We start from the raw sequence: 25,771 nt of genomic DNA, 5'->3' as shown, positions 1-25,771 counted from the left end.
GATGGGGTTTATTTTAGGGCCACACCCTTGCAGTGACATGTCTTAATGCTATTTTATATGAAGAATAAATTGGTTATATTTAAATTCATGTTTCGTGCTCGACATTTAATTTTTTAGTGATCTCTGTAGGAATGTCTGTGATTTATGACTGGGTATCCTGGTGCTCCATAAGGTAAACATTTACAATCCTTTAAAAGTTAATACAATCTAATATGTAATGAAAAATGTGTTGAAAAATGCTTTGTTTTGGTCTTTCTGTCTCCCAAATTTTCTTGGGGGGGGACAAGTTCAACCCCCCAAAATCCCCCTAGTAGTGGTTGCTCACTGCGCTTGCTCGCTACACACCATGTGGGGGCTGGTCTCACTTTTACTTTGTTCTCTCTGATTCACTACTTGTGCCTATTTTTGGTGCTCTCTGAAAGAATGATTAGGGGTACATATGACTGGGTGGGTAACCTGGTGCTCTTTAAGGTCATCATCTACTATTTACTGTGCTTTGAAAGTTCATTCAATTGAATATGTAATGAAAAATGTGCTGTAAAATTCACCATTTTGGTCTGTTTTCCAAAATTTTCTTGGGGGGACAACCCCCCTAAACCCCCCTAGAAGTGGTTGGGCTCGCTTGCTACGCACGCTCGCTCTGCACCGGACGGAGGCTAGTCTGGCAAAATTTGCCAGGGCTGCTTTCAGTTACCAGTCCGGCACTCTGTGTGTTTCTTTAGCAGTGGACCGCGGCACACCTTCTGGTAAAACAACACCCAGGTGCTTTTGATCTTGTTTAAAAGAGTACTTTCAGACCGACCGATAAGCCAACCAGGCAGCATCATCATATGAACAAATGTAGCACCCAAGGCTGGCTTTAGGGCAGTGGGACTGGTGCAGCCGCACTGGGCGTTGACCTGTGGAGGGGGTGCTGAATTCAAGGTGGGTGCTTTGTTTAGCAACAACTTATGATTGGAGAGATGAGGGACACTTTTGCCTGGTGGAAGTGACAGAATTCGAGGAGGCGGTCATAGTGTGTAGGGGCACCAAAAATGATTGTCGCACAGGCGCCATCAGTGCTAAAGCCGGCCCTGGTAGCACCTACAGATAAAGATGCTCTTGCAAATACCGTCTTGTAATAAGTGCAACTGCTTTAACTGACCACTGAAATGAAGTCTATTAAATTCACTTAGCATTTTTTTTTTTTTTTGAAACCGTTTATTACAGAATCCAAAAAATATACAAAGATGGGCCTACAACCTTTAGGCCGGCCGCTAGCAAACAGAAGGAGCATGTAATACAGACAATAGAACGCGCGCTGCGGCACAAGGGAATTCACAGGAGTTGAAAGAAGCGTTGGCAGCCACACCTTCCGGACCCCACATGACGGTTTCATTTTTATATAAACAACAACAAAAAAGACAAATCCACAAGGCAACCCACAGTCAAAAACAACAGCATGTGCTCCCCTAGGGGGGGGACCCCACTGATTCATAGGAATATCGAGGGGGGGAATAGGTCAGGACGGGGACTAAGTAAACTCATTGCCCAGAACCGGGAAGACAAACAGGCTAAGGAGACGGGGCCGGTGACGGATCAGGCAGTAGCGGCCCCCCACGGTAAGCGTTCCAGGGGCCCCATACTTTCACCCATGTCCCAGGCTTACCTCTCGCAACATACACCACCTTTTCCCGACACATACACCAATCCATGTTGTCCTTCCACGCCGAGACAGTCGGCGACCTCTGGGAACCCCACAGTTGCGCAATGTCACGTTTGGCCACCATATATCCCAGAGTCGCCCACCACGTCTGCGGCACTGAGTAGTCGGTTGGCTCCCATACATTCAAAAGACATCTCCTCGCCTCAGGCAACAGCGGCACATGCGTAACTACCTGCAAAACCTCATGCACACCACGCCAGAATCGCACCACCTCCGGGCATTCCCACAGAATATGGAGAAAGGTCCCCAAAGAACCACACCCACGCTTACACAACCCGTCCACAGCATAGCCCATACGCATCAGCCTCGGCCCCGTAACATAGACCCTATGGAGTATCTTGAGCTGAACGAAGCGAAGGCGGGCCGGTATGGCCACCTCTTTCGGGGAGGCCACCGCAGACACCCAGTCCTCGTCATCCAGCTCCAATCCATCAGCCCCCCACACCTCACGAAGGCCGGTCAGCAGTCCCGAACGGTCATTGATGAGCTTTTTGTAAATTAATGAAATCGTGCCGTCCGGGACATGCCCATCTAGCACTCTATCCTCCAGAGGGGAGTACTCCGGGATGGAGGCAACGTCCGGAAATACGGAGCACAACGCATGACGGATCTGCATATAACGAAAGTACTCCCTGTCCTGCAGCTGGAATTCTGTCTGCAGCACATCGAACGTTTTGAATCCCCCCCTCGTCCAGAGATCGCCCACCCTACTGATGCCTATCATGTCCCACTTCTCAAAGCCCTTCGAGGTCCACAGGGAGCCCAGCCGCTCAGATGCGTATAATGGCGTCGCCCGGGTCAAGCGGTCCTTCCACCCCATCGCCACGTTAGCCGTGTGCCACACCCGTACCATAACCCCCGTGGGGCCCGTCAGCCGCGCGTCATGCGAGCTAGAATAAAGCGCCCGATTATAGTCACCGCCCGGCAGTAACATTTTATCCATCTCAAAGGCCGGGTTTAGGGCGGGCCCGTAAAGGCCGTGATTGATCGCAGCCAGCTGGGAGGCCCAGTAATATCGCTTGATATCTGGGAGGGCAACCCCCCCGTCGTACCACGGGAGCGTCAGCTTCGCCAGGGCGATACGCGGCCGACCCTCCCAAAACAGTCGGCGCTGCAAACTCTCCACCTCGCGGAAGTAGCGCGCCGGGACAACGTCCATTGTATTCTGCAAAGCATACAGGAAACGTGGCAGCGACATCATCTTAAACAATGCCGCCCGGCCGAGCGGCGAGAGCGGCAAGCGCTTCCAACGCGCGACGTCCTCCTTCAGGCGCTGGAGGGGGGGAAGCAAGTTCTGGCTATATCGGGCCTCCACGTCCAGGGTAATGAAGATACCCAGGTACCTAAAACCCCGCGGGGCGATCTGAATAGGACAACCCCGCGGAAGGATAGGATCCTCCCCAGAGAGGACATATACACACGATTTAGCCCAGTTGATGACCAGGCCGGAGTTGAGGCCAAAGGAGTGCAATACATCAACCAGTACTATCAGTGATTTACGTGGGGAAGCCAGGTACAGAAGAATATCATCAGCGTAAAGAGATACGCGGTCCTCATACTCGGGGGTCCAGCGGAGGCCATGAATAGAAGGTTCCCACCGCAGCCACTCCGCCAGGGGCTCCAGGGCAAGCGCGAAGAGGAGCGGTGATAATGGGCAGCCCTGCCGCGTGCCCCTGCCGAGCTCAAACGGAGCCGACACTCTACCATTCACAACCACCTGCGCTAGCGGTCCCGGGTACAACAATTTCACCCAACCAATGAATCCCGGGCCAAACCCAAACTTCGCCAGTGTCGCCCAAATATATGGCCACTCAAGTGTGTCAAACGCCATAGTGGCGTCCAGGGATGCCAAAATGGCCGGTTCCCGTATAAACGGGACTCGCGCTAGCACCCCATGCAAGCGCCGCAGGTTAAGCGCAGTGTTGCGATGGGGGATAAAGCCGGACTGATCCTGGTGAACCAAATCGCACACCACGCCAACCAGCCGATTGGCCAATACCTTGGCGAGAATTTTGGGCTCCGCATTCAGCAGCGAAATAGGCCGGTAGGACGTGACCCGGTCCCGCGGCCTCCCCTCCTTGTGAAGGACCACGATAGTAGCCAGACGCTGGTCTAGCGGGAGGGAACCCGCCGAACGGGCCGCGAGGAACATCGCACGGAGATGCGGCGCCAGCGTATCCGGTCGCAGCTTGTACAATTCAATGGGAAGACCATTGGGACCCATGGCCTTGCCGGAAGCGACCGAGCGTATGGCGAGAGCAATTTCTTCAGAGGTTGGGGCGGCGTCCAACGACACTCTATCCTCCTCCGAAAGGGAAGGCAGCGCTATATCCCTGAGCAGGGCATGGGAATCCTCTTCCGAGCGGGAGGACACCGGGGAATAGACCCCACGGAGATATTCTGCAAAGCAATCAACTATTTCTTCCGGTTCCGTGACACACACACCATCCAGTTTCTCAATCAACGGGACAACTCGACTCGCCCTCTCCTTTTTATCCAGCCATGCAATCAATTTCCCAGCCTTATCACCCACATCATACAGTCTCCCCTGTTGCTCTCTACTGAGGCCCCTGGCCGCCTCCGTTACGAGGGCCTTATAGGCCGCCTGCTTGAGTCGGAGGACATGTAATTTGTCATCCGTCACCCCACATTCGAGGTCACCCTCCAACTCAGTTATTTCAGTTTCAACACGGATCACCTCCTCCCGCTCGCGCCTCCGGGAATGGGAAATAAGGGACAGGGCATCCCCCCGAATCACCGTCTTAAATGCCTCCCATAGCGAGACCGCAGATGACACCGACCCCACATTCTCATCAAAATATCGCTTAAGGGACTTAACCAACTCTGCGCGAATGGTGGGGTCACGCAGGTACCAGGGATTAATCGGGGCCACCCTACCCTCTCCCCTCGGGAGAATATCGAAGTGCAATAAGAGCGGGGAATGGTCTGAAATACCCCGCGCCAAATGGCGCACCTCCCCGATCCTCCCCGCATGCGCCGCCGGCACCAGGACATAGTCTAGTCTTGATAGACTGCCGTGGGCCCCGGAATGAAAAGTGTACTGTTTCTGCGTAGGATGTTTCAAACGCCAACAATCCACCAGCCCCAGGGCATCCAATAGGCCAGACAACCACGCTTGGGCACGGGGGAGATCCCTAGGGGGGTGAAGGTCCTCAATTCCGGAAACCACAGCGTTAAAATCCCCCCCAACCACCAGGATCCCCTTCGGAAGGCCAAGGAGGAGGCGCCCCAGATCCTCAAAGGTGGTCGTCTGCAACCCTGGCGGGACATAGATAGAAACAAAAATAATCACTCTGCCCTCCATTCTACCCACCAGAACCGTGTAACGTCCCCTGTCATCATGGAGTAAGTCATCAACCTCCAACGGGAGCGAGGTCTTGGCCATGATGCCCACACCCCTTGAACCCGAAGTGAAGCCCGAATGGGCCAGAAGGCGGTAGCCCCGCCGGTTCATAGCACGAAAGGAGTTGCCAATGAGGTGCGTCTCCTGCAGAAAAACTATGTCAGGTGATATTCGTTTCAGGAACTGCAGGACCACACCTCGTTTTATCCTGTCCCCCAGTCCATTAACGTTCCAGGACAAAAGACTCAGTCCCCTACCCCCCATCATAAACGAAAGCAATCACTCGTCCCCCCGAGGGCACTTTGGGAATAGCACAACAATACTTTTGCCTTGTGGTACAAATGAACAACACCCCACCCCAACCCAACCGCCCCAACAAAACTCCCCCCTCCCTGCACCCCTGCATGAGCCCAAACAGCCCCCCCAACTTGCAGTGTGCCTGTCGCCCCTATATAGATGAAACTAGGTAAACCCCCTAGAGGAGGAAAGAGTACCCCTTCGAGACCCCGCACCACCTACAAAAGAGGGAGAACGAATACAAAAAACGAGAGACCCTAAGCTTGGCCGAAAGCGGCAGCATCTGCGTCCAGAGTGAGTCCCAGTATCAGCACCTCAGTCCCGGTCCAGTGGGCCTTCTCCTCCCGCAGCCCCCCCCCCGCCATCCCAATCCCGACCCCCAGACAAAGTGTCCAGCCAGTCCCCGGCCGCTTCAGGACGGTCAAAAAAGTGAGTGCGACCATCCACCTCCACCCGCAGCCTGGCCGGGAAGAGCATGGCGTATTTTAAGTTCATGTCCCGAAGCCGCCGCTTGCCGCCCAAGAAGCTCAGTCTCTGCTTCTGGACCGCTTGGGTGAAGTCAGGATAAAAGTTCACCTCCATATTCTCCAACTTAATCGGCCCTTGCAGTCTGGAGGCTTGCAGAATTGCATCCCTGTCCCGAAAATTAGAGATACGGGCAATAAGAGGCCGCGGAGGGGCTCCGACCTTCGGCCGTCCCCCGGGAACTCTATGGGCCCTCTCCACAGCAAAAAATTTACTCAGTCCCCGAGGCTGGAGATGGGTAGTGATCAGGTCCTCCACAAAAAGATCCGCCGCCGACTCCTCCCGTCCCTCAGGTACTCCGATGATGCGGATATTATTCCTCCGGGCCCGGCTTTCGGAATCCTCCAGGCGCCGATCCATGAGCGCACTCGCCTGACGAAGCCGGTGTACCTCCGTCTGAAGGGCCGCCACCTCAGTCATGAGGCCCGACGCGGTGTGGGCCAAAGAATCGACCCGATCGTTGGTCTTCGAGAGATCAGCTCTCACCAGGTTGACATCAACAAGAACCGCGCCAATTTTATACGCTAACGTGTCAAACCGCTGGCCCACCGTGGCCTTCATCTCAGCAATGGCGCCCATGACGTCTTGCAGAGTCAGATCTGTGGGCAAGTCCGGGACATCCGGGGGGCACTCAGAGGACTTGTGCGGTCCACCGGGAGATCCCTTCGGGAGGGTGTAGCGGTCCATGATGTTGGCCTGATGTGCGGCGCCACGCCGGGTCGACTTGGCCTTCAACCGATCTCCATCTTGTTTAGTGGCCATTGTCGCGGGTCTCACACCCTCACCAGCCACGCAGTAGAAAGCGAGCAATCAAGGCCACGAGCTCAGGGGGGCCACCCCAGGACTGCGGAGCGGGCCACAGCAGGCAGGCAGGCAGGGTCTCCCAGCGAGGCCACCCCAACACCAAGAGCGCCGCGATCCCACTTGCGAAGACAGCAAGGGGGCGCGAAAGTGAAAGTGCGGGGTACGCGACTCGCCAGGCCCAGCCCGCCGTTGTTGTTCACTTTGTCACCGGGTCGCCCCCAAACGCGAATCCGGGGTCAGGAGAGAGGTAGGCCGCAAACTTCAATCGGTGCTCACTCCGGCACCCGAGGTCCGATTCGAAAACGGGGAACGGGTACCACCTCGGCTCAGGCTCACCGACACAGTTCCCTCAACCGATGCAGGATGAAGTCAGGATAGACGTAGGAGGTTGCGGAGGTCCTCGGGAGCCTCGCACCTACGCGGCAATCTTGCTTGCGCGCTAGGCTCCTCCTCTCACTTAGCATTTTTAACTAAAATGATAAATACCTTTGAATAAATAATAATAAAAATGCAGAATACAAATAAACCCCATAAAATTAAGAAATGTTTTTATTATGCTACTATACATGCATCCCCGTTCACACACACACTACAAAGACAGCAGGCGATTACATTTGCTATAAAGGAAGTATCAGGTTTACTGGAGGCAGCTTCAAAGTTACGTCATCGGTGCTACAAGCTAGCAGTGGCCTACGAAAAATGATGACACCCCACAGCGACAAAAGGTGTTACTAGGCCTCAGAGGCTCCCATATGTCACAGATGTTGACAGGTACTTTGAATACCAATGATTCATTCAATCATTTTTTTATCATGATGCAAATCGCATCACAAGGGTCTAGTTTACAAGCAACAGCTGCTCAGTGTACAGTTCTGTCTGTCAGAGTTACAACTGGACTTTTGCTGTAACTTAAGTTCAGGTAAACCCACCCGTAGCTGAGAGAGCAGGAGTTTCTTTGACGCTAAAACATTAAGGAGCAACGGCAACTGGCTGCAGTCCCGTGCCTTGTGCTGCTTGAGCAATGCCCTCAGCCCTGGGTCCCCAATGCTACCCCCACCACTGATAACTTAAAGAACTCCAATGCCACCGAGCCTCAGCGCCCTGGGCCTTTGGTGAGATCAATAAACAGATGAAGGCTCTATTCTCAGCCTGTTCCTCATGCTCGACGCTCACCGCCAGCCCGCGGTAAGTGGTTATTGTTACATCAGTGTCAGCTGAGTGGAGCGCTGCTCAGCCCGGCCCTGAGGAGAGCAGTGAGCTAGTCTCAGGGTGATGCCCTAAAATGGGAAATTTTTAAGAATGTCGGATATTACAGACCTGAGTGTCAGTGGTTGTGGACTAAGCAACGACGTGTTTCCAGCAGCCGTCCGGTCGCGGGCAGCATCTGCATGATGAAAGGCACAGGCAGCGCTGCGAGGATTGGCGGGCTGCCTGTGCCAAACTAAATTTATAAGCATAACTGCCGCCCGGTACAATGTTGCAGTCCCGTGACGACAGGTCACTGGGACAGCAGCAGCGCTGGCACTGGAGCTTTCCTAGCGCCTGGCCTTCACCACATCCCCAAAATAACAGTATAGTAAACTTGGCCGTACAGATTCCCAGATATCCCGCGAGTGGTGTGCGGCGCTGAAAATAAATTTAAAAAAAAACAGCAATGTCGGAGGGGTGGTGGGGTGGCCTGACACCGCACACGGAGGTAAGCATAATATGAATGAAAGAATATGTGATGTTACATCACATGCACTACAACGCATGCGATTACAACGCGGTCGTTACAACGACCGCGTTGTTACAATGCAAGCCATTATATTGCAAGTCGTTTCTACGACTTGCTGTAGGGGGTGCGCTGGACTTAGGAATAGTATAATTTACTATTCCAACTCCAGCGTGTGCAAGAGAAGGGAAGGTGTTGGAATAGAAAATAATACTATTCCTTAGTTTAGTGCGCCCCCAACAGCAAGTCGTAGAAATGACTTGCGATGTAATGGCTTGCGTTGTAACAACCGCATTGTAATTGCGTGCATTCTAGCGCATGCGATGTAAACGCAGTTTCCCTGAATTAAACAATGGCATCCTGCAAGTGGGGTGCATGCGTACTCGCCGCGCTGAAAATAAAAAATACTTGCAATGCCATTGGTCTCGCATTTAAATGCAAGACCTATAGCATTGGATTCAAAGTGGCCGCCATTGTCCCGGCTGCTTTAAAAGTGAAAGAGCACATGGCGCGCAGAATGTAAGCCAAGCACATCATGCCTGCAGTAAGAGAAACTCAATAAAGTAGTGCTTACCAGACTAAATAACATGTACCGTGTAACAACCGAAGTAAAAGGGCCAGTAGCCATGGGAGGTTACAAATAAAGACAAGGCGGTACTAAGGAGGGACTAACAAGCCTATTACCCAATCAGAAGGGTGCATTTATGAAAGAAAATGATACAAGCCAATGACAAATATGGGCGCAGAGTGGGCGTGGCTTCTATTCCATACTCCAGTACAGCAAGTCTCGCAGAGCAGCGCATGCGAGCTGACTCTAGGCTCGACCGAAAAAGGGGAAAATTCAGATCCAAGAATCAAATCACAGGCCTGCCCTTTATTGACTCCTTTAGAGAAGAAGATAAAACATCTATAGCCTTAGCTAAAAGCAGTTTGGCTTTTCAGCGAAATACACAATAATATCCACTACATTTTAAAACTAGAAGTAGAAATTCTCTTTGAACATCAAACTTTAACTCACAAACTGGACTCACTTGTATCTAGTGTGCTCTAGTTGACCTTTTTTCTGGTATCTGTTATTACACCCATACACCGTCTGAAGTACATTTCGGCAATTCAAGAGTATTATTACCAAACATTACAGTGTCTTAAAGGTGACATTCCTAATCAGTGGTCATGACCTGATCCAATCTCTACTGTGTGGCACTTGATTAGGAATACAATATTTCATTGCCGATTTTATAGAACTTACCTTGTGACTTTGGGATAAGGGAGGCACAGACAGCAGCAGCAGCAAGGACCAGTGCTGATTTTGAAGCGTTCGTTCTCATATCTGCGGAGGAACAAATTCTGCCCACCGCACTCCTTAATCATCATCATGAGAAACTTATGAATCACAATGGCACAGAAGCTGAAATTGTAAACAAAAATAGAGAAATGCTATGAACTATACCCAAGTAATTTTCACCATTGTTCAAATGTAACAAAAATGTTCAGATTACCACACTTTATTTTGCCATATACTATAGAAAGCTTATGTTAAACAAGCACTGGTAATGCATCAGTTTTGCCTATGTAATGAATAAAATGCTGTTTTCATCAATCATCGTTCGGGAGAAGGAAAAAGCTCCCCGACAGATAACACGGGAGTGGAGAGGATGTGGTGCAGTGGCCATAACTGCTGACTGGGGATCCTGATTCGAGTCTCGGGGCGCCATGCAACATCCTGTGATTCTATGCAAATCACTTAATCTCTCTGAGTGATACATTGTTATATAAATGTGCTGCAATAGTAAAAGGTAAAGCTTTATGAAAATATATTTCCACCAAAGCGGATGTTAACAGTATTCCGACTGTGGGAAACTGATAAGAGAAGCAGAGGAGGAACAAGCATTGGTAAATACAGGAAAATATGCTACAGCCAATAGAAATGGAGGAAATCTTAGTGGCAAGCACAGGAGCCAATGAGAAGCCAGGAAAGAGATGAGGCGGGAAGTAAGTCCCTTTTGAGTTTACATTAAAAACAATAGATTTCTCAAGCGAAACATAAAATACAGAGATGCCTCGACCAAAAAGACTGCAATCAATATAAATATACCACATGGTTACTTTAATTAATTACATATAGATAATTAAAAAATGTTAGTGACAGCGCAGTTGGTGTGTGGTGCGAAACGTGCTTGGTGCTCTTATTGAACGTAATATACACATATGACAATTAGCGATCAAGAGTTTGTAGCAAAAACAAGAACAACACGGCCCATTTATTTTTATACACAATCACACTAGGGTCCATAATAGTAGTTGTCGTTTCACTCTTCTAGAAGGATTTAGGAATCATCATCAGGACTCTCACAATGATTGAGCCGGAGACAAGAAGGCAAGGAAAAACAAACAACAGAATAGACCTGTGTTCATCACAGTCATAAGATCACCAGGCACATTTCTCACCACACACCCACTGCTACGTCACTAATGATTTTAAAATATCTAAATGTAAATAATTAAGGTAACCATTTGGTATATTGATATTGATTGAAGTATTTGAAGTATTTTTGGTCAGGAGAACTGACTCCTGAGGCAGAAGCTGGGAGATATAGCTCGTTTTTAAAAATTGTTCTTTGTTAAAATTGCTTTTACCTGACATACTCTGCTCCCTGGGCACTTCCCTCCCTCGCAGACCTGTTGGAATATCCCCGCGCAGCTCGTGACAACGCTGCCGCGGGTTGGAAAAAGTTACAGCCGCCATTAGCCTCGCAAGCCACAGGCCACGCCCACTGCCGGGAGGCCACGCCCCTTTTTCTACTTAAGGCGCACTGATTGACTTTTTGGAGATTTCAATGCTGCTGGACGAGCTCATGCCGGACATACTCTTCTTGACCGAAACATGGCTCACCCAGGCCTCTGAACCTGACCTGGTTCAAGCACTTACACCAGGCTACCAGATTGCACGTTTAGACCGCGCTCAGGGAAAAGGCGGGGGGCTCGCCATCATTTATAAAGACATCTATACCTGCCGATGCACACCTGAGCCCGTCGCAGACTGTGAAAGCCTACATTTCGCCATCAAATTCTCCCCCACCAAAAGTTTCACGGGCATCCTTATCTACCGCCCTCCCGGAGCACCTAAACAATTCCCCACTGCACTTCCTCATATCGTGGCCGAATTAACCACCCTATCGGCAAACCTTACAATATTAGGCGACCTTAACATACATTTTGACGACAATCAGGATAATGTCGCCAATGAACTCATAGCTAGCCTAGCAGCAATCGAACTAGAACAGCTTGTCCCCTCCCATACCCACATACTAGGCCACTTGCTAGACCCCATCTTTAGCAACTGTCCCCAACTAACAGTTGGCGCCTCCATTCGCCTACCATGGACTGATCATTTTCTCATTCCAATCACCTGGACCCCACGTAAGTGTGTCCTATCCCCCCACGTCCCTTCCAGATCTAGGAACTGGTCCAAACTCTGCTTGGATAAATGGGCTAGCAACCTCATTACAACTAAACCGGTGCTCAATAGTGACCCCTCCAAAGGCAACATCGAGTACAACAACTGGATCACGAGTTCACTAGACTCTATTCTACCCCTCGGCATCACTAGATCAAAGAGACACCATAATACAGCCCCTTGGTACACGGAAGAGCTCCGGGAAAAAAAACGTACCTGTAAGAGACTTGAAAGGAAGTGGCGTCTAAACTACATGGCTACGGATAAAACTATATACAGAGATGCCATCAGAGCCTATAAGTCAGCAATAAAGCTGACCCAATCAGCCTACTATGAGGCTAAAATAATGGCAGCCAAGTGTAAGCCCAAAGAAATGTACCGAATGGTAAAAAGCCTCACCACGCTCTTCCCCCGCCCTTAACCACTAACCTCACTGAACCCCCACGATGTGATGATCTAGCTGAGTTCTTTTTTACCAAAATAAATAATATCTACACATCCTTTCCGAACACGGGAGCAAAACCCCCCCGCAAAAGCTACTTCTCCGTAGCAGAAACAGAGGTATCTCTCCACAACACTTTAGTCCACCTCCCACAACTAGATTCAGTCACACTAGATTTGTTAATGCACCAAATAAAATCTGGCTCACCCTGTGATCCTGCCCCACCAAACTCACTGATCGGGCAGGTAATTCTCCCCACACTACTGGAACTGCTGAACTCCTCGATAACAACTAGCACAGTTCCACCAACATGGAAATATGCGAGGGTACGTGCACTTATAAAAAAATCCAACCTCGACTCCTGTGACCTCAACAACTATCGGCCTATCTCACTACTCCCCTGGACAAGCAAACTCCTCGAAAAAAACGTTAATACCTGTCTAACTAAATTCTTCGAGAGCAACCAACTGCTGGACACTTCAAAGACTGGTTTCCGACCCAAGCATGGTACGGAGACGGCCTTGGTAGCGGTTACAGAGGAGGCAAGGCGGATCTTAGATCAGGGAGGAGCAGTGGCAGTGATCCTCCTTGATCTGAGCACCGCATTTGATACGGTGAACCATCAAATCCTCCTCCACCGTCTACTAAGTCTGGGAATAGCGGGAGAAGCCCTGGCCTGGCTTAAATCCTTTTTAAAAGATCGTACTTTCAGTGTCTTTGAAGGAGCTTCAGTCTCCGCAAGCAAGCCTCTGGGGTGTGGGGTGCCACAGGGCTCCTCACTTAGCCCCATGCTTTTTAATGCATACATGAGACCACTGGCAGAGATTGTTCGTCCGCACGGCATTACCATCGTCACTTATGCGGACGACACCCAGCTAGTGGTCTCTCTTGCACTTAAGGATAGCCAGCAATCACAAACCAACTTGATTCCCTGTCTGGAGCAGGTAAAGAGCTGGATGACAAGCTCATGCCTAAAGCTCAACGGAGACAAGACGGAGCTAATGGTCCTTGGCTCTCAGGCCCCTTCCACTCTAGAGCTTCTGTGGCCCTCCAGCCTAGGCGATCCCCCTGTACCCAAAGATAATATAAAGAGCCTCGGAGTATGGTTAGACAAAGCTTTGACTTTTAACACACAAGCCACCAAAGTGTCAGCAACCTGCTTCGGCCTTATTAGGCAACTCAAAAAAATTCTACCACTACTCCCTTTTGAGGCAAAACAGGTAGTTATCCAGGGCCTAATTCAGTCTCGTATAGACTACAGCAACGCTTTATATCTGGGATCCCCAGAATACTGTTTAAACAAACTTCAGCGGGTCCAGAACTGCGCTGCACGCACCGTCCTCGGAATTTCGCGTAGGAACTCTATAGGGTCTGGCCTGAAATCCCTGCACTGGCTCCCTGTCAGAGAGAGGATCAAATTTAAGACCATGTGCATTACCCACCAATCCTTCTGGAGATCGGGGCCGCTGATTAATCATTCCCTGATCACTCCCTACCATCCCAAAAAAGAACTCCGCTCAACGAAAGCCTTTTTAACTGCTGTTCCACGGATACGAAGAGCTAGAGCAGGTGGTCGCAGCTTTTCCTACAATGCATCTAAGATGTGGAACTCTCTCCCCTTCCACCTAAGGTCCAACCCGAACTTGTTCACCTTTCGTAAACAACTAAAAACGTTTCTTTTTAATCAAAAAAATATCTAAATAAATCCATCCACCAGCGATCTACCCCAGCAGAAGTTCTCTATCCACCGGCGCCTGGATGCCTCAGGGTAACTGTTTGCGCTTTACAAAACTCCTTTACTTACTTACTTTACTTACTCACAGTCACTCATAAGATGTGACAGGATATTTTGTGTTAGGAGCATTTCTTAGATTGAACCTGCAAAGTAATAATGTTTATTCATAAAATACAATTCCCACAATAAATACATATGATTCATACATCAATGTGTAACACCTTAAAACATTATCTCTCATAAAGGTGCATGCTTTCATCCCATAGCAGTAAAAATTGAATTATTTCACAGCCCTAAAAAATACATATATACATCCAAAGAGGGCCTATTTAGAAATTCATGCAGAACTTTAAAGACTTGCCAAACTGAACGTTTACAATCTCAGTGGTGGGGTCCATAATCTATATTTAACATAAGTGATCTCTGTTTTTAGGTTGTGAACATCAGATATAGATAGCTCTCATAATTTGGTATAGACTTAAACTTGATATACAGGTGCCAAAAATAGCATTTCGAGACTGACGGTGTACAAGTTCAAACAACCTTGGCTTAAAATAGAGTGGAGTAGAGTGTTGTAAAGGGGAGTAGGGTACAGTGGAGTGGAGTGGTGTGTTGTGTTGTAGAGTGTCTTAGAGAGCAGGGGCACAGAGTGACATGGTGTAGAGTGGAGAGTGGAGAGTGGAGTGGCATGTTGTAGAGTGGAGTGGTGCTTCACAGAGTGGAGTGGCGTGTTGCTGAGTAGAGTGGCATGTCGTGGAGTTGAGTGCATGTCATAGAGTCGGGTGATGTGTCTTATAGTGGAGTAAGGTGTTGTAGAGTACTTTAACCAAATATCTCAACACATAAATTGTTTCTACCAATAGTAATCATTTTGTTTCAGGTATCAGCAATACTTATGTGTAATTAATATAAAGATAAATGGAAAGTGTTAGGTAAGCTATATATGCGCCTTATAGTCACTTCATAGTAGATGGTAAGCTAATAATAGACTTCGACTTCGACTTCTACAGTGATATCTGATTGCATTTAGAGTGGAGTAGAGTGTTGAAGAGTTGAGTGGTATAGAGTGGAGTAGAGTGTCGTAGAGTGGAATGTCGTAGAGTAGATTGTCCTAGAGCAGAGTGTCGCAGAGAGGCATAGATTGGAGTATAGTGTTGTAGAGTGGAGTGGCATAGACTGGAGTATAGTGGAGCAGAGAATCGTAGAGTGGAGTGTCATTGATTGGAGTGTCATACAGTACAGTGGAGGTGAGTGTCATAGAGTGTAGTGACGTAGAGTGTATTGTTGTAGAGTAGAGTGGAATTGAGAGTTGTAGAGTGGAGTGTCATAGAGTGTTGTAGAGTATTGTAGAGTTGAGTGGCGTAGAGTGGAGTGGCATAGAGTGGTATAAAATGGAATGGCATAAAGTGGAGAAGCAGAGTAAAGTGGAGCAGTGTATAATTGAGCAGAGTGGAGTAAAGTGACATTTACTGGCGTTGAGGGATTGCATAGTGCCGTAGGGTGTTGTAGAGTGGCATAGAATGGAGTTAAGTGTTGTAGAGTGGCATAAAGTCTAGTAGAGTGTTGTGAAGGGGCATAAAGCAGAGTGGATGGCGTAGAGTGGAGAGATGAAGAGTGTAGTGAAGTGCCGCTAAGTTCAGTCGAATTGAGTGGAGTGGTGTAGGGTAGAGTGGAGCAAAGTGTCATAGATTGGAGTGCCATAGAGTGTGGTGTCATAGAGTGTCGTGGAGTGATGTGGCATAGAGTGTTGCTGTGAAGACTGTTGTGGCGTAGAGTGTCATGGTGTCGAGTGGAGTGGCTTAGAGTCGATTGGCGTGTCATAGAGTGGTATGTTGTAGAGTGTCTTAGAGTAGAGGGGGTAGAGTGGAGTGGCATAGAGTGGAGAAGAGTGGAGTGACGGGTCATATAGTGTCTTAGAGTGGAGAAGAGCAGCATAGACTGGAGGGGCATAGAGTGGAGTCGATTGTTCTGGTGTGGAGTGCTGTAGAGTGGAATGGTGTGCTGTAGAGTGAAGTGACGTGTTGTAAATTGACGTATAGCGGAACAGAGTGGCGTGAAGTGGAGGGGCATAGAGTGGAGTAGAGTGTTGTAAAGTGGGTTGGCGTGTCATAGATTGTATTAGACTGGAGGGGCATACAGTGGAGTGGAGTAAAGTGGAGGGGTGTGTCGTAGAGTGGAGTGGCATATCATAGAGTGGAGTGGAGTGGAATGGTGTGTCCTAAAATTTCGTACAGTCGAATAGAGTGAAATAAAGTAAATGGGCATAGAGTAGAGTTGAGTGTTGTACAATGGAGTGGTGCAGAGTGGAGTGGCGTATCATACAGTGGCGCAGAGTGAAGAGGTATAGCGTGGAGTGCTGTACAGTGGAGTGGCATGTCGTAAAGTGTAGTGGATCTTTGTAGAGTGAAGTGGTGTGTCACAGATTGGAGTGGCACGCCTTAGAATCAAGTGGCATGGAGTGTCTTAGAGTGGTATATCATAAAGGGGAGTGGAGTGTGTTAGAGTGGAGTGGAGTGGCGTGTTGTAGAGTGGAGTAAAGTGGCGTGTCATACAGTGGAGTAGACTGGAGGGGCATGGAGTGGAGTAGAGTGTTCTAGAGTTGAGTGGGGTGCCGTAGAGTAGAGTGGAGTGGGGTGTCATAGAGTGGAGTATCATACATTGTCTTAGAGTGGAAGGGCGTGGAGTGGCGTAGATTGGAACTGTGTGTCGCCATTGAGTCGAGTGACCTGTTGTGTTTTAGAGTGGTATGGTGTGTTGTAGAGAGGAGTGGTGTGTCGTAGAGAGGAGTGGTGGGTTGTAGAGTGGAGTGGGGTGTCGTAGAGTGGAGTGCCACGTCATAGAGTGGAGTGGTTTGCCATGGAATGTCATACAGCAATGTAGAGTGAAATGGAGTGGAGGGGCATAGAGTGGTGTACAGTGTTGTAGAGTGGGGTGGCCTATCATGGAGTGTCTTAGAGTGGAGGGGCATAGAGTGGAGTGGTGTAGAGTTAAGTGCCATTTCGTAGCAAAGAGTGGCAAGTCATAGAGTGGAGTGGCACATCAAACAATGGAGTGGAGTGCCGTGGAGTGGCGTGAAGTGTCTTAGAATGGAGTGAACTGTCCTAGAGTGGTGTGGCGTGTCAAAGAGTGGATTGGCATGTCATAGAGGGGAGTAGCATGTTATAGAGTGGTGTGTCGTAGAATGTCGTACAGTTGAGTACAGTGGCATAGAGTGGAGGGGCATAGAGTGGAGTAGATTGTTCTAGAGTGGAGTGGTGTGTCGTAGAGTAGAGTGGGGTGGTGTGTCATAGAGTCGGGTGATGTGTCTTAGAGTGGAGGGGCGTACAGTGGAGTGATGTGTCGTGGAGTAGAGTGGCATGTCGCAGAGTGTTGTGGATTGTCATAGAATGGAGTGGCGTTGAGTGGAATGGTGTGTCGTAGAGTGGAGTGAAGTGGCTTGTCATAGTGTCTTTTGTCATTTTTAATTTTTTTAAGATTTCAATAGGTACAGTAGTACTTTCTCGATAATTTCACGGAAGTACTGGAGTACTCCGCAAAGTTTAAATAAAATATACAAATCAATAAAAGTACTTTTCCCTAGCTCTACATAGTTTGCTAAACTTCCTCATTTCTTTCTACACATAAAAAAAAGAGTTATGAGCTATATTAACTGTTAAAACAACAAAACAAAAACTAAGTATGGTCTATAAACATGGCTGCTTTTTCATTTTGAAAGGATTTTCATTATTCAATAAAATTGTGCTTCTTCATCACCATGTACCACGGTATGCCACTATGGTACTGTGGTATAACGTGGCCCAATATATCACATCCAGTTTTTTTCCCTTATTACTTAAAAACAACTGAACAAATTCAGATCAGATAATAACAAGCATTAACAATGCAATAGGTCTCGCCTTTTATTAAGTTAAAGCCATTTGCTTTGCTATACAATACCATTAGCAAAGCAAATGGCTTTAACTTAATCACAGGCGAGACCTATTGCATTTTCAATGCTTGTTACTTGTAGTCCCTATTTGTTCAACCTCTCATTCTCCAAGTCTTTCTTTCTTTTCCATCCTTTTTAGTCGCCCTTTCCTTTCCTTTTTTTCTAATTTCTTCTTATCTGCTCTTTCCATCCGTCATTTTCTTTTGTTGCCCTCTAGCTCTCACTCAGATTTTTAAATTTCCATTTACGATCCAAACACCTCCCATTTTGTTTTCTATCAATCGTGTTCTTTTTTATATAGTTTTACATAGTTCGAAATCAAAACCCGAATGTATCAGAGCGCTTTTAGATGAGCGTAAATTACGTTACATCGTTCTCGTATCGCGTTCATTTTCCGTGACCCAGCACGAAACCACAGAACCAAAGTGCAGCTCAAGAAACAGCAGGCGCAGCTAAAAACTTTAACGTTTTAAAGACAACTTACAGTACAACCGAGCAACACTGGGCAGTAATATATTCATGACATGCATTTTAATAACCATGTTTAGACATAAGCGCAGATAATTTTAGTGTAAAATCCTGAAATTATGTTTAAAATGTGGCCGTTAGAAAAGCAATAGCGGAAAACAAATTTCACTGTCAATGCAGTCTGCTAAACTACTCGACTGGACATGTGGTCGTCCTAATCCGTCAGCTTTCTTCATGCACAGGGACCCCTCCCCTCCCTAACCCACTTTAGTATAATATAAAGTGGGGATCGCCTACCTGCCCCAGTGGCCAGGAGCTTCGGGCTTCTCTGCGCTTAATACCAAGGACCCAGCCAAACGCGCATACTTCCGTGGAAGCCAATGTTTAGCGAGTATGGCTGGGGACAGACGAGTTCCCTCCGCCCCTCACCAGCCACCCCGTCCAAACCTCCATACTTCAGGCTCGCCGCCCACGCAGATCCCCTTAATCCCCAGTGTGGCTGCGCCCAGGCGCGTACAATGGACGCCAGGGCTTTGCTGCTGGCGTGGCACTTTCCTGCTTGCCTGTGGCCTTCTGATACGCTGACCAACTGCTGACAGGGTGCTCTCAGCCCCTGGGGCCAGAGGGAGGGACACAGCACAGGTGGGGTAGAGGGAGCTAGATTTTGCGGGGGTCCCGGAAGGATGGGCAGGGATAGACCCTGTCAGAGGAAGGCGAGTGAAGATGGCGGCTATTTAAAGGGTCAGATCCCCAGCAGCTGGCCGACGCATGGGGGCCTGTAGCGCAGAGGTCATGGGGATGGGGTAGCGACAAAGAACGGAAGAGTCTCTAAGGAGCTTTAGGGTCAGGAGGAACCTCCTGGGTGGGGGAAGGGAACAGAAAAGGATTAGCAGATGCCTCCATGGCACCGGGAATACGGAGTTTGTGTTTATGGAATTAATGCATTCTGGTAGCTGTGGTTGTGATCTGTTTCAGTGAACCAAATGGAAGTAATACACCCGGAAAAAAAGCGCTCGCCATGACGTTTTTCTCTTTTAGAGCCGTCCCAGTTGGACTGGCTCGCCTGACTTCCTTTTGTGCTAAAAGGTTTCTTATCTTTATGGGGCCATGTGTTTGGCCCCATAAAGATAACAAACCTTTTACAGCAGCAGTAAGTCAGGGCAGCCAGTCCAACTGGGACGGCTCTAAAAGAGAAAAGTGTACGTCACTGGAAGCTCTTTTCCAATGGCTGGCCACCGTTTACCATAAACTGTGACGCCAGCCAATGGAAAAGAGGGGCGGGGCTTAAACCCCGCTAGTGAAAGCTACCCTAACTGATTAAATCTCGCCAGCGAGACTGCGCATGTCTGCGCAGCCTACGCCAGGCGAGACCTAAAAAGGACCCTGTCTACGTCATAAGCTATAATCCTGCCACATTTCATGTAAATCCATGCAGCTTTTTTATGCTGCTACGTCAGTCTAAAAAGTCTATGAAAAATGCATTGGAGGAAAAATGTGTTATGGAACCCCCTTTTTTTTCTTTGCACCCTGTTAACTAATCACCACAAAGCTTTGCAGACCAAACTTTTTGCATCATCTGCCAATGTAAAAATAAGATTTGGTCTGCAATGTTTCGTGGAGATTAATCAAACGGTGACAAAGATATTAGCAAGCAAATATTTGAGGAATTCCTTTCTCTCTGAATACGAATTATAATTATAGAGTGGCTACTGCCACTGTGTAACAAGCTAAGGAATAGAAGGGAAGACAGGAATGAAAACACAATGAGTTAAAACAAGGTAAGAAGAAGGATACAGTGATATACAGGAGGCAACATGGAGGGTAGAAATGACCATAAACAAATATATTCAAATATAGGCACCACAAACCAGATGGGGCAAGGGCCCTCAATCGACTAAGTGATCACATCTCCTCTTGGGAAACACCAAAAGGTCTATTTTCCACAGTGCTTTTTTAAGTTCTCCCACAAAAGAATGGGCCATCTCTGCCTGGACAAAACCTGTTCTTCTAGTCAGCCCTCAGTACAGTAAGATACTACAAGGAAGCCCTAACCCTCTCCTATTGCCTGTAGATCCTTTCTTCATATCAAAATTCTTCAGTTGAGATTGTGAAACAATAGAATATGTTTCCACCAATTGTAGGGATTGTTTTAGGTTTGCTTTCAAACTTGTCTCCACAACTTGTACCTTGCACCCAATCTACTTTACTGAGCTTCCCATTCCTATCTCTTTGCTTTGCACCCTCTCTTGATGAACCTCCACAGTGACTGAAGACTTCTCCACTTAGTCCGGTTCCTTGAGTACACATTCAAGGGTAATTAGTATCCCTTTTTGGCCTTCTCCCAGCTCGTCAATCGAGGTTACGTCTTCTTGCATCCCCTCACCTGCCTTCTTCCTCAGTGGGGCAGCAGGCTGAAAAAAATGCTGCCTACCTCATTTTGTACCTTTATCCAAAATTGTAAGCAGGTACAACTTTCATTATCTCATGTTTTGGTCAGATCTCTAAGTCAATCCTTTATGACGCCTCTCCTCCCAAGGAGCATATCCGTGCTCTCTCTCATCTTCGGACGCAGCTCCTCTGTTTTGGGCAGGGCCATAAAGTACCCTGTTATGCCTGTGCCTGCCATGTCTTGTGATCCATGTTTCAGAACAACAGGCTTCACATATCTCATTTACAGGTGGCATGCAGACCGAAGAAGAGCATTATGAAAGAGTAGAGCAGGGTTTAAAGAACTGTGACATTCTGGATCAAGATTTCCTTGTCCATGGCAGGCAGAATATCTATAGCTAAGATGAACACTCTACAAAGATGTTGTAAGGAGGGTGTACCCATTGCCAGCAATGTTGTTTATGGAACTGAATCAAATTCTGGTTCAATTGATATGGGCACAGAAACGCAGTAGAGTAAAACTGCACATAATGAAGCCGCCTGGGGAAAAAAACAGGATGTGACTACTGGAGAGACAGCTATTTTTCATGGCCACACAGCTGCAACACACGGTTTGATGTCTGGACGACAAACCACATTGGGAATGCTACATAAATGGGTGCACAAACAGGCTGACTTAAAGGAGCTACTAATGAAATACTCCTAGATTAGCCATACACGATAAGACAGAAGGGTCTGCTAAATGTTGTAGACATGCCAATATAGCCTCTGCAGCCCTTTTAGGAGTAATATGGGAAAGATAAGAAGAGAGGAAGGAGGTTTAATAGTAATTGGGAACTTGTACCCCAACAACAAATTATTTGTGTCATTTGAAGAGGTTCAAGAAGCTTTTGGTGTGGTAGAAGGACACTATATCTGTAATATGCACATTTTGTACAGACAACCAGAGAGGCCTGGGTAGCTTTCCTGGGGGTGCTGAGACAACAGAATCCCTGACAACAATGATAGTCCTCACACGAGGAGGCAGAGTGAAGATGACTATATACTGGGCACCAAGGAGAGACAAAGGAGTGGGGGTGGTTAGAAACAAAGAGCAACGAAGAGAAGACTGGCTGGAACCTATCTATGATAAGGATTTTGAGATAGCATGTCTGAAAATGCATACAATTTCTAGTAATGTCAGATTTAGGCTGGCCCAGGTACACACAAAATGTATCTGACCACAGTTAATTGAATTAAAATATAGCCAGACTGCCCATCAGGATGTCCCAGATGCTTGTAAAAAAATGCTGGGTTTCTGCATATGATAGCTCTGGCAGTCAATGCAAGATTTCTGGACAATGACATTGAAAACATTGTGAACAAGAACCCAAATAGTTCTTGCTGGGCCGTGTCCCCCCCACCAAACAAAAGCGTTGGCAAGGCCAATAGGTCGGGCCTTGGCCGTCAGTCTTTTGGCTTTGGCAATTCTTGTTTTGTTCTGTCATGGTTTTTGGAAAACCTTTACTTTTGGGGCTGCTGTAAAAAAATATTGGCTAAAGGCAAAATTAATTTTTAGCTTAAGAAGAGAACACATTACCATAGCAGTCACTGGCATTGAAGGGAACTACTTTCTGTGTGGATGAGCTCTTTGTGCAGCACGCCAGAATTCACTGTAAAGTCGGCCACTGGCTAATGGATGATGTCTGTCTGAAAACTAATAAAGCTTTTATGTTATAAACTATCAGAAAAAAATCAAAATGTCTAAGCTAACACTAGACCTAAACAAAAGTTGATCGATCAAGCACTGGCTGCCAGCCTCTTACATTTGCTCATGCTTTTTTGTAATATTTTAGTAAATCAGGTTGAAACGATAGATAATTAGAAAGCTTTGCAAAGATAGATAGATAGATAGATAGATAGATAGATAGATAGATAGATAGATAGATAGATAGATAGATAGATAGATAGATAGAGTTGTGCAGATAGGTGGATAGTTCTGCATAGCTAGATAGATATAAAGACAGAGATAGTTGCATAGATAGATAATTAAAGAGGGTTGCAAAGATAGAGAAGGATGCATTTACAGAGAGAGCTGCCTAGATAGATAGGTAGATAGATAGATTTGCAAGAGAGAGAGACAGATAGAGTTGCAAAGATAGATCGATAGATATGTGAATAGACAGATAGCCAGCGTTTCAAAATGAAACTTAGATAGACAGCCATCTGTCTATCTATCTATCTATCCAGGTATGTGTGTGAATGTGGGTGAGTGTACATAGATATATATACCTACATATAAACTCATATTTAAATATTTTAAACAGCAATGTTTTGCAGTCAAATGTAGTTGGACAAATTAATGTTTGTGGTAAGGTGAAGAGTTTGTTTTGTAGGTCTCGCCTGACCCTGCATGGCTAAACACTTATAAGGTCTCAAAGGCGAGACCTATTGGCTATGCCAATGCTTGTTTATGTCGAGCCTAGTCAGCACTAGTGCTGGCGCGTAGCGACCTGTTGTATATGCTTTGTGGAGTTCCAACTCCATCCATTGCTTGCATTTGCTTTTTATTATTATTATTATTATTTATTGATCGACCAGTAGCATGATCATATACAGCATAAAAATGTCATATGCAATTTTACACAAAATCCATTAAAACAGATTCCTAAAACATAATTAAAACAGTGATTTAAAACATAGTTTAAAAACAACTGCCAGCTACACACAAGACAAATTACGATTAATTCACAGACTTTGAGACATGGGTATATGTTAAAAGACACGAATATTAAAACCAATCTAACCGCCTGAGTTGATCATAATACAGCTTTTGATCTGTGCCACCAAGCATATAACAGGTATCTGGTTATTGCAAAAACAAGGCACTTTGTAGTATCGGACCTGAATACTCGTAAAGCTTCAGAAGGGCGTGTGAAAGAGAGCAGTCTACAAGCTGGAATGATACACAATTTCCTTAGTGTTGCATATGCAGGACAGGAAAAAATAAAGCATTCTGTGGTCTCGGCAGTAGAATGACAGGACAGGCACAAGGGTGATAAAGTAACATTTGCCCAACCGTTTTTCCACACATTTAGTGGCAGAGTCCCTGTCCTGAACTGTATATAAAGTGCTTGTGCCTGAGGGGAATCAATATCGTCCATATACATGTCAACCTTAAAACAACTTTTAACATTTAAAAAGTGGACAGTTAAAGTGCCTCGTGCCGCATTCTCAATACAAAAGGAGTTTACAAATTCCCAATATCTCTTTTTTAGCAAGTGGGTCATTTTTTCTGTAATGGACTGTGGAACTTTCCACATTTCTTCCAGGCCCAATCTAAAAAGCCACTCCCTGATCCCATTAAATCAGGCTAACTGTCCTTTCTGTCTTTGAAGGGTTAATAATTCCACCACTGCGTCCTTCACCGGGATCTGGGTATTATTACTCCATATCCTGATCCAAAACATAAGGGCTTTGAGAACAGCAAAATGTGTGATTGACTTGGGCCGTAGGTAAAGCCGTAGCGGCAGAACGGGTATATTGGTTGGGAGATCGAGGATTACCCTTAAAAATGTATTTTCCGCTACCTCTAACTGTTTCACATTCTCCAACCCCCACAATTCGGCCCCATAAAGGGTTGCACCTAGGCCTTTGGCCCTGTGTATTTCAAGTTTGGGAGAGATTGGGCGGAAAGTGGAGCGTTTTACCCTCTTTGCTATTGCACAGTCCACATGTTGAAGCGCCAGCACACTCTTCAGAATTTGGGGTCGACCATGCTAAATTATCACTGATCCGAGCTCCCAAATTGTCGAAAGCCCTGACCTGTTCTAGGAGTTGGGTACACAGCCTCACTTTCCCCTTGGTGGACTTATAAGGGTTAAAGACCATGTATTTTGTTTTGGAGCAGTTGATCGCAAGGCCCCGAACTCTGCATGCTTCTGCAAACTTATTTAGGACGTTCTGAATGCCCATCGGAGTCTTGGAGATGAGCAATGTGTCATCTGGAAATAGCAGGGAGGGTATAGGGCTACCTGCTAATCTTGGTGGGTCGCCTCCACAATCATATAGTTCTTTTATTAACCCATTTACGTACAGAGTAAAAAGCATTGAGGCGAGCACAACCCTCTGGCGGACCCCTGTGGAGATTACTATGCTGTTTGAAAGGCTGCCATCAGATTTCCACCTAATTTTGGTGTAATTATCATAATGTGCGTAATTATCATAATGTAGCTGAACCAATAGGTGGAGTAAGTCACCTGAGAGTCCTAATTCTCTAAGTGTGGCCCAAAGCTTGTTACGATCAATGGAATCAAAGGTCGTTTTAAGGTCAACAAATACAACGTATAAGTGACCATTCCGGATCTTCACTTCCTTCAAGATTAGCAACAAGAATCTAAACACTTGATCTAAAGTGCTTGTGGAAGACCTAAAGCCTGCCTGTAGGTTTGAAATAGTTGTTCTCCTCTATCCAGGTTTGGAGGCGTAGCAGTATTACTTTACAGAAAACGTTTTGGGAAACATCTATAAGACTTATTGGTCCATAATTTGAAGGGTCCCCTTTGTCTCTTTTTTTTTAAAATGGGGATTATTTCAGCTCCCTTCCAGGTTGGGGGGCATTGCAGACCTTTTGGAGCAAAGGGCCCCAGATATTAGGCTCTGCTTTCTACAGATCTCCTGGTAGCCTATCCAGGCCAGGAGCTTTCCCTGTCTGGAGGAGGTTAATTGTTGTTACTATTTCCTTTATGATTGTAACGCCCTGAACGTCTCAGGATCGTTTAACAGAAACGAAAATGAGGACGCAACCACTTGTGAAGGGTTAGTTATTTTAATGAAGGCAAAACTAATACAAAGAATAAACAAAAGTTATAGTCACTGGAATCCTCCAGGCTAAGTACGTTACCAGCCCACAGCACGGATGGTCCTAACCGTCCTCTGCATATACGCCGATCCCGGCGTATGCCA

At 47.0% G+C, this 25,771-nt stretch overlaps 1 protein-coding gene across 1 annotated transcript in view; it reads right to left on the bottom strand.

Annotated features, from left to right (window-relative positions):
* LOC146805218 (organic solute transporter subunit alpha-like) overlaps positions 1-25,771 on the bottom strand; it is a 628,012-nt gene that overhangs the window by 255,802 nt on the left and 346,439 nt on the right. The window contains exon 4 of the mRNA XM_085622418.1: positions 9,659-9,817. Within this exon, the coding sequence (XP_085478544.1) occupies positions 9,659-9,817 (159 nt within the window). The remainder of the gene's footprint in view (positions 1-9,658; positions 9,818-25,771) is intronic.

The sequence above is a fragment of the Triturus cristatus genome, chromosome 8 (assembly GCF_964204655.1).
Source record: "Triturus cristatus chromosome 8, aTriCri1.1, whole genome shotgun sequence".
Classification (NCBI taxonomy): Eukaryota; Metazoa; Chordata; class Amphibia; order Caudata; family Salamandridae; genus Triturus; species Triturus cristatus.
This window is presented reverse-complemented; position numbering and strand designations above follow the sequence as displayed.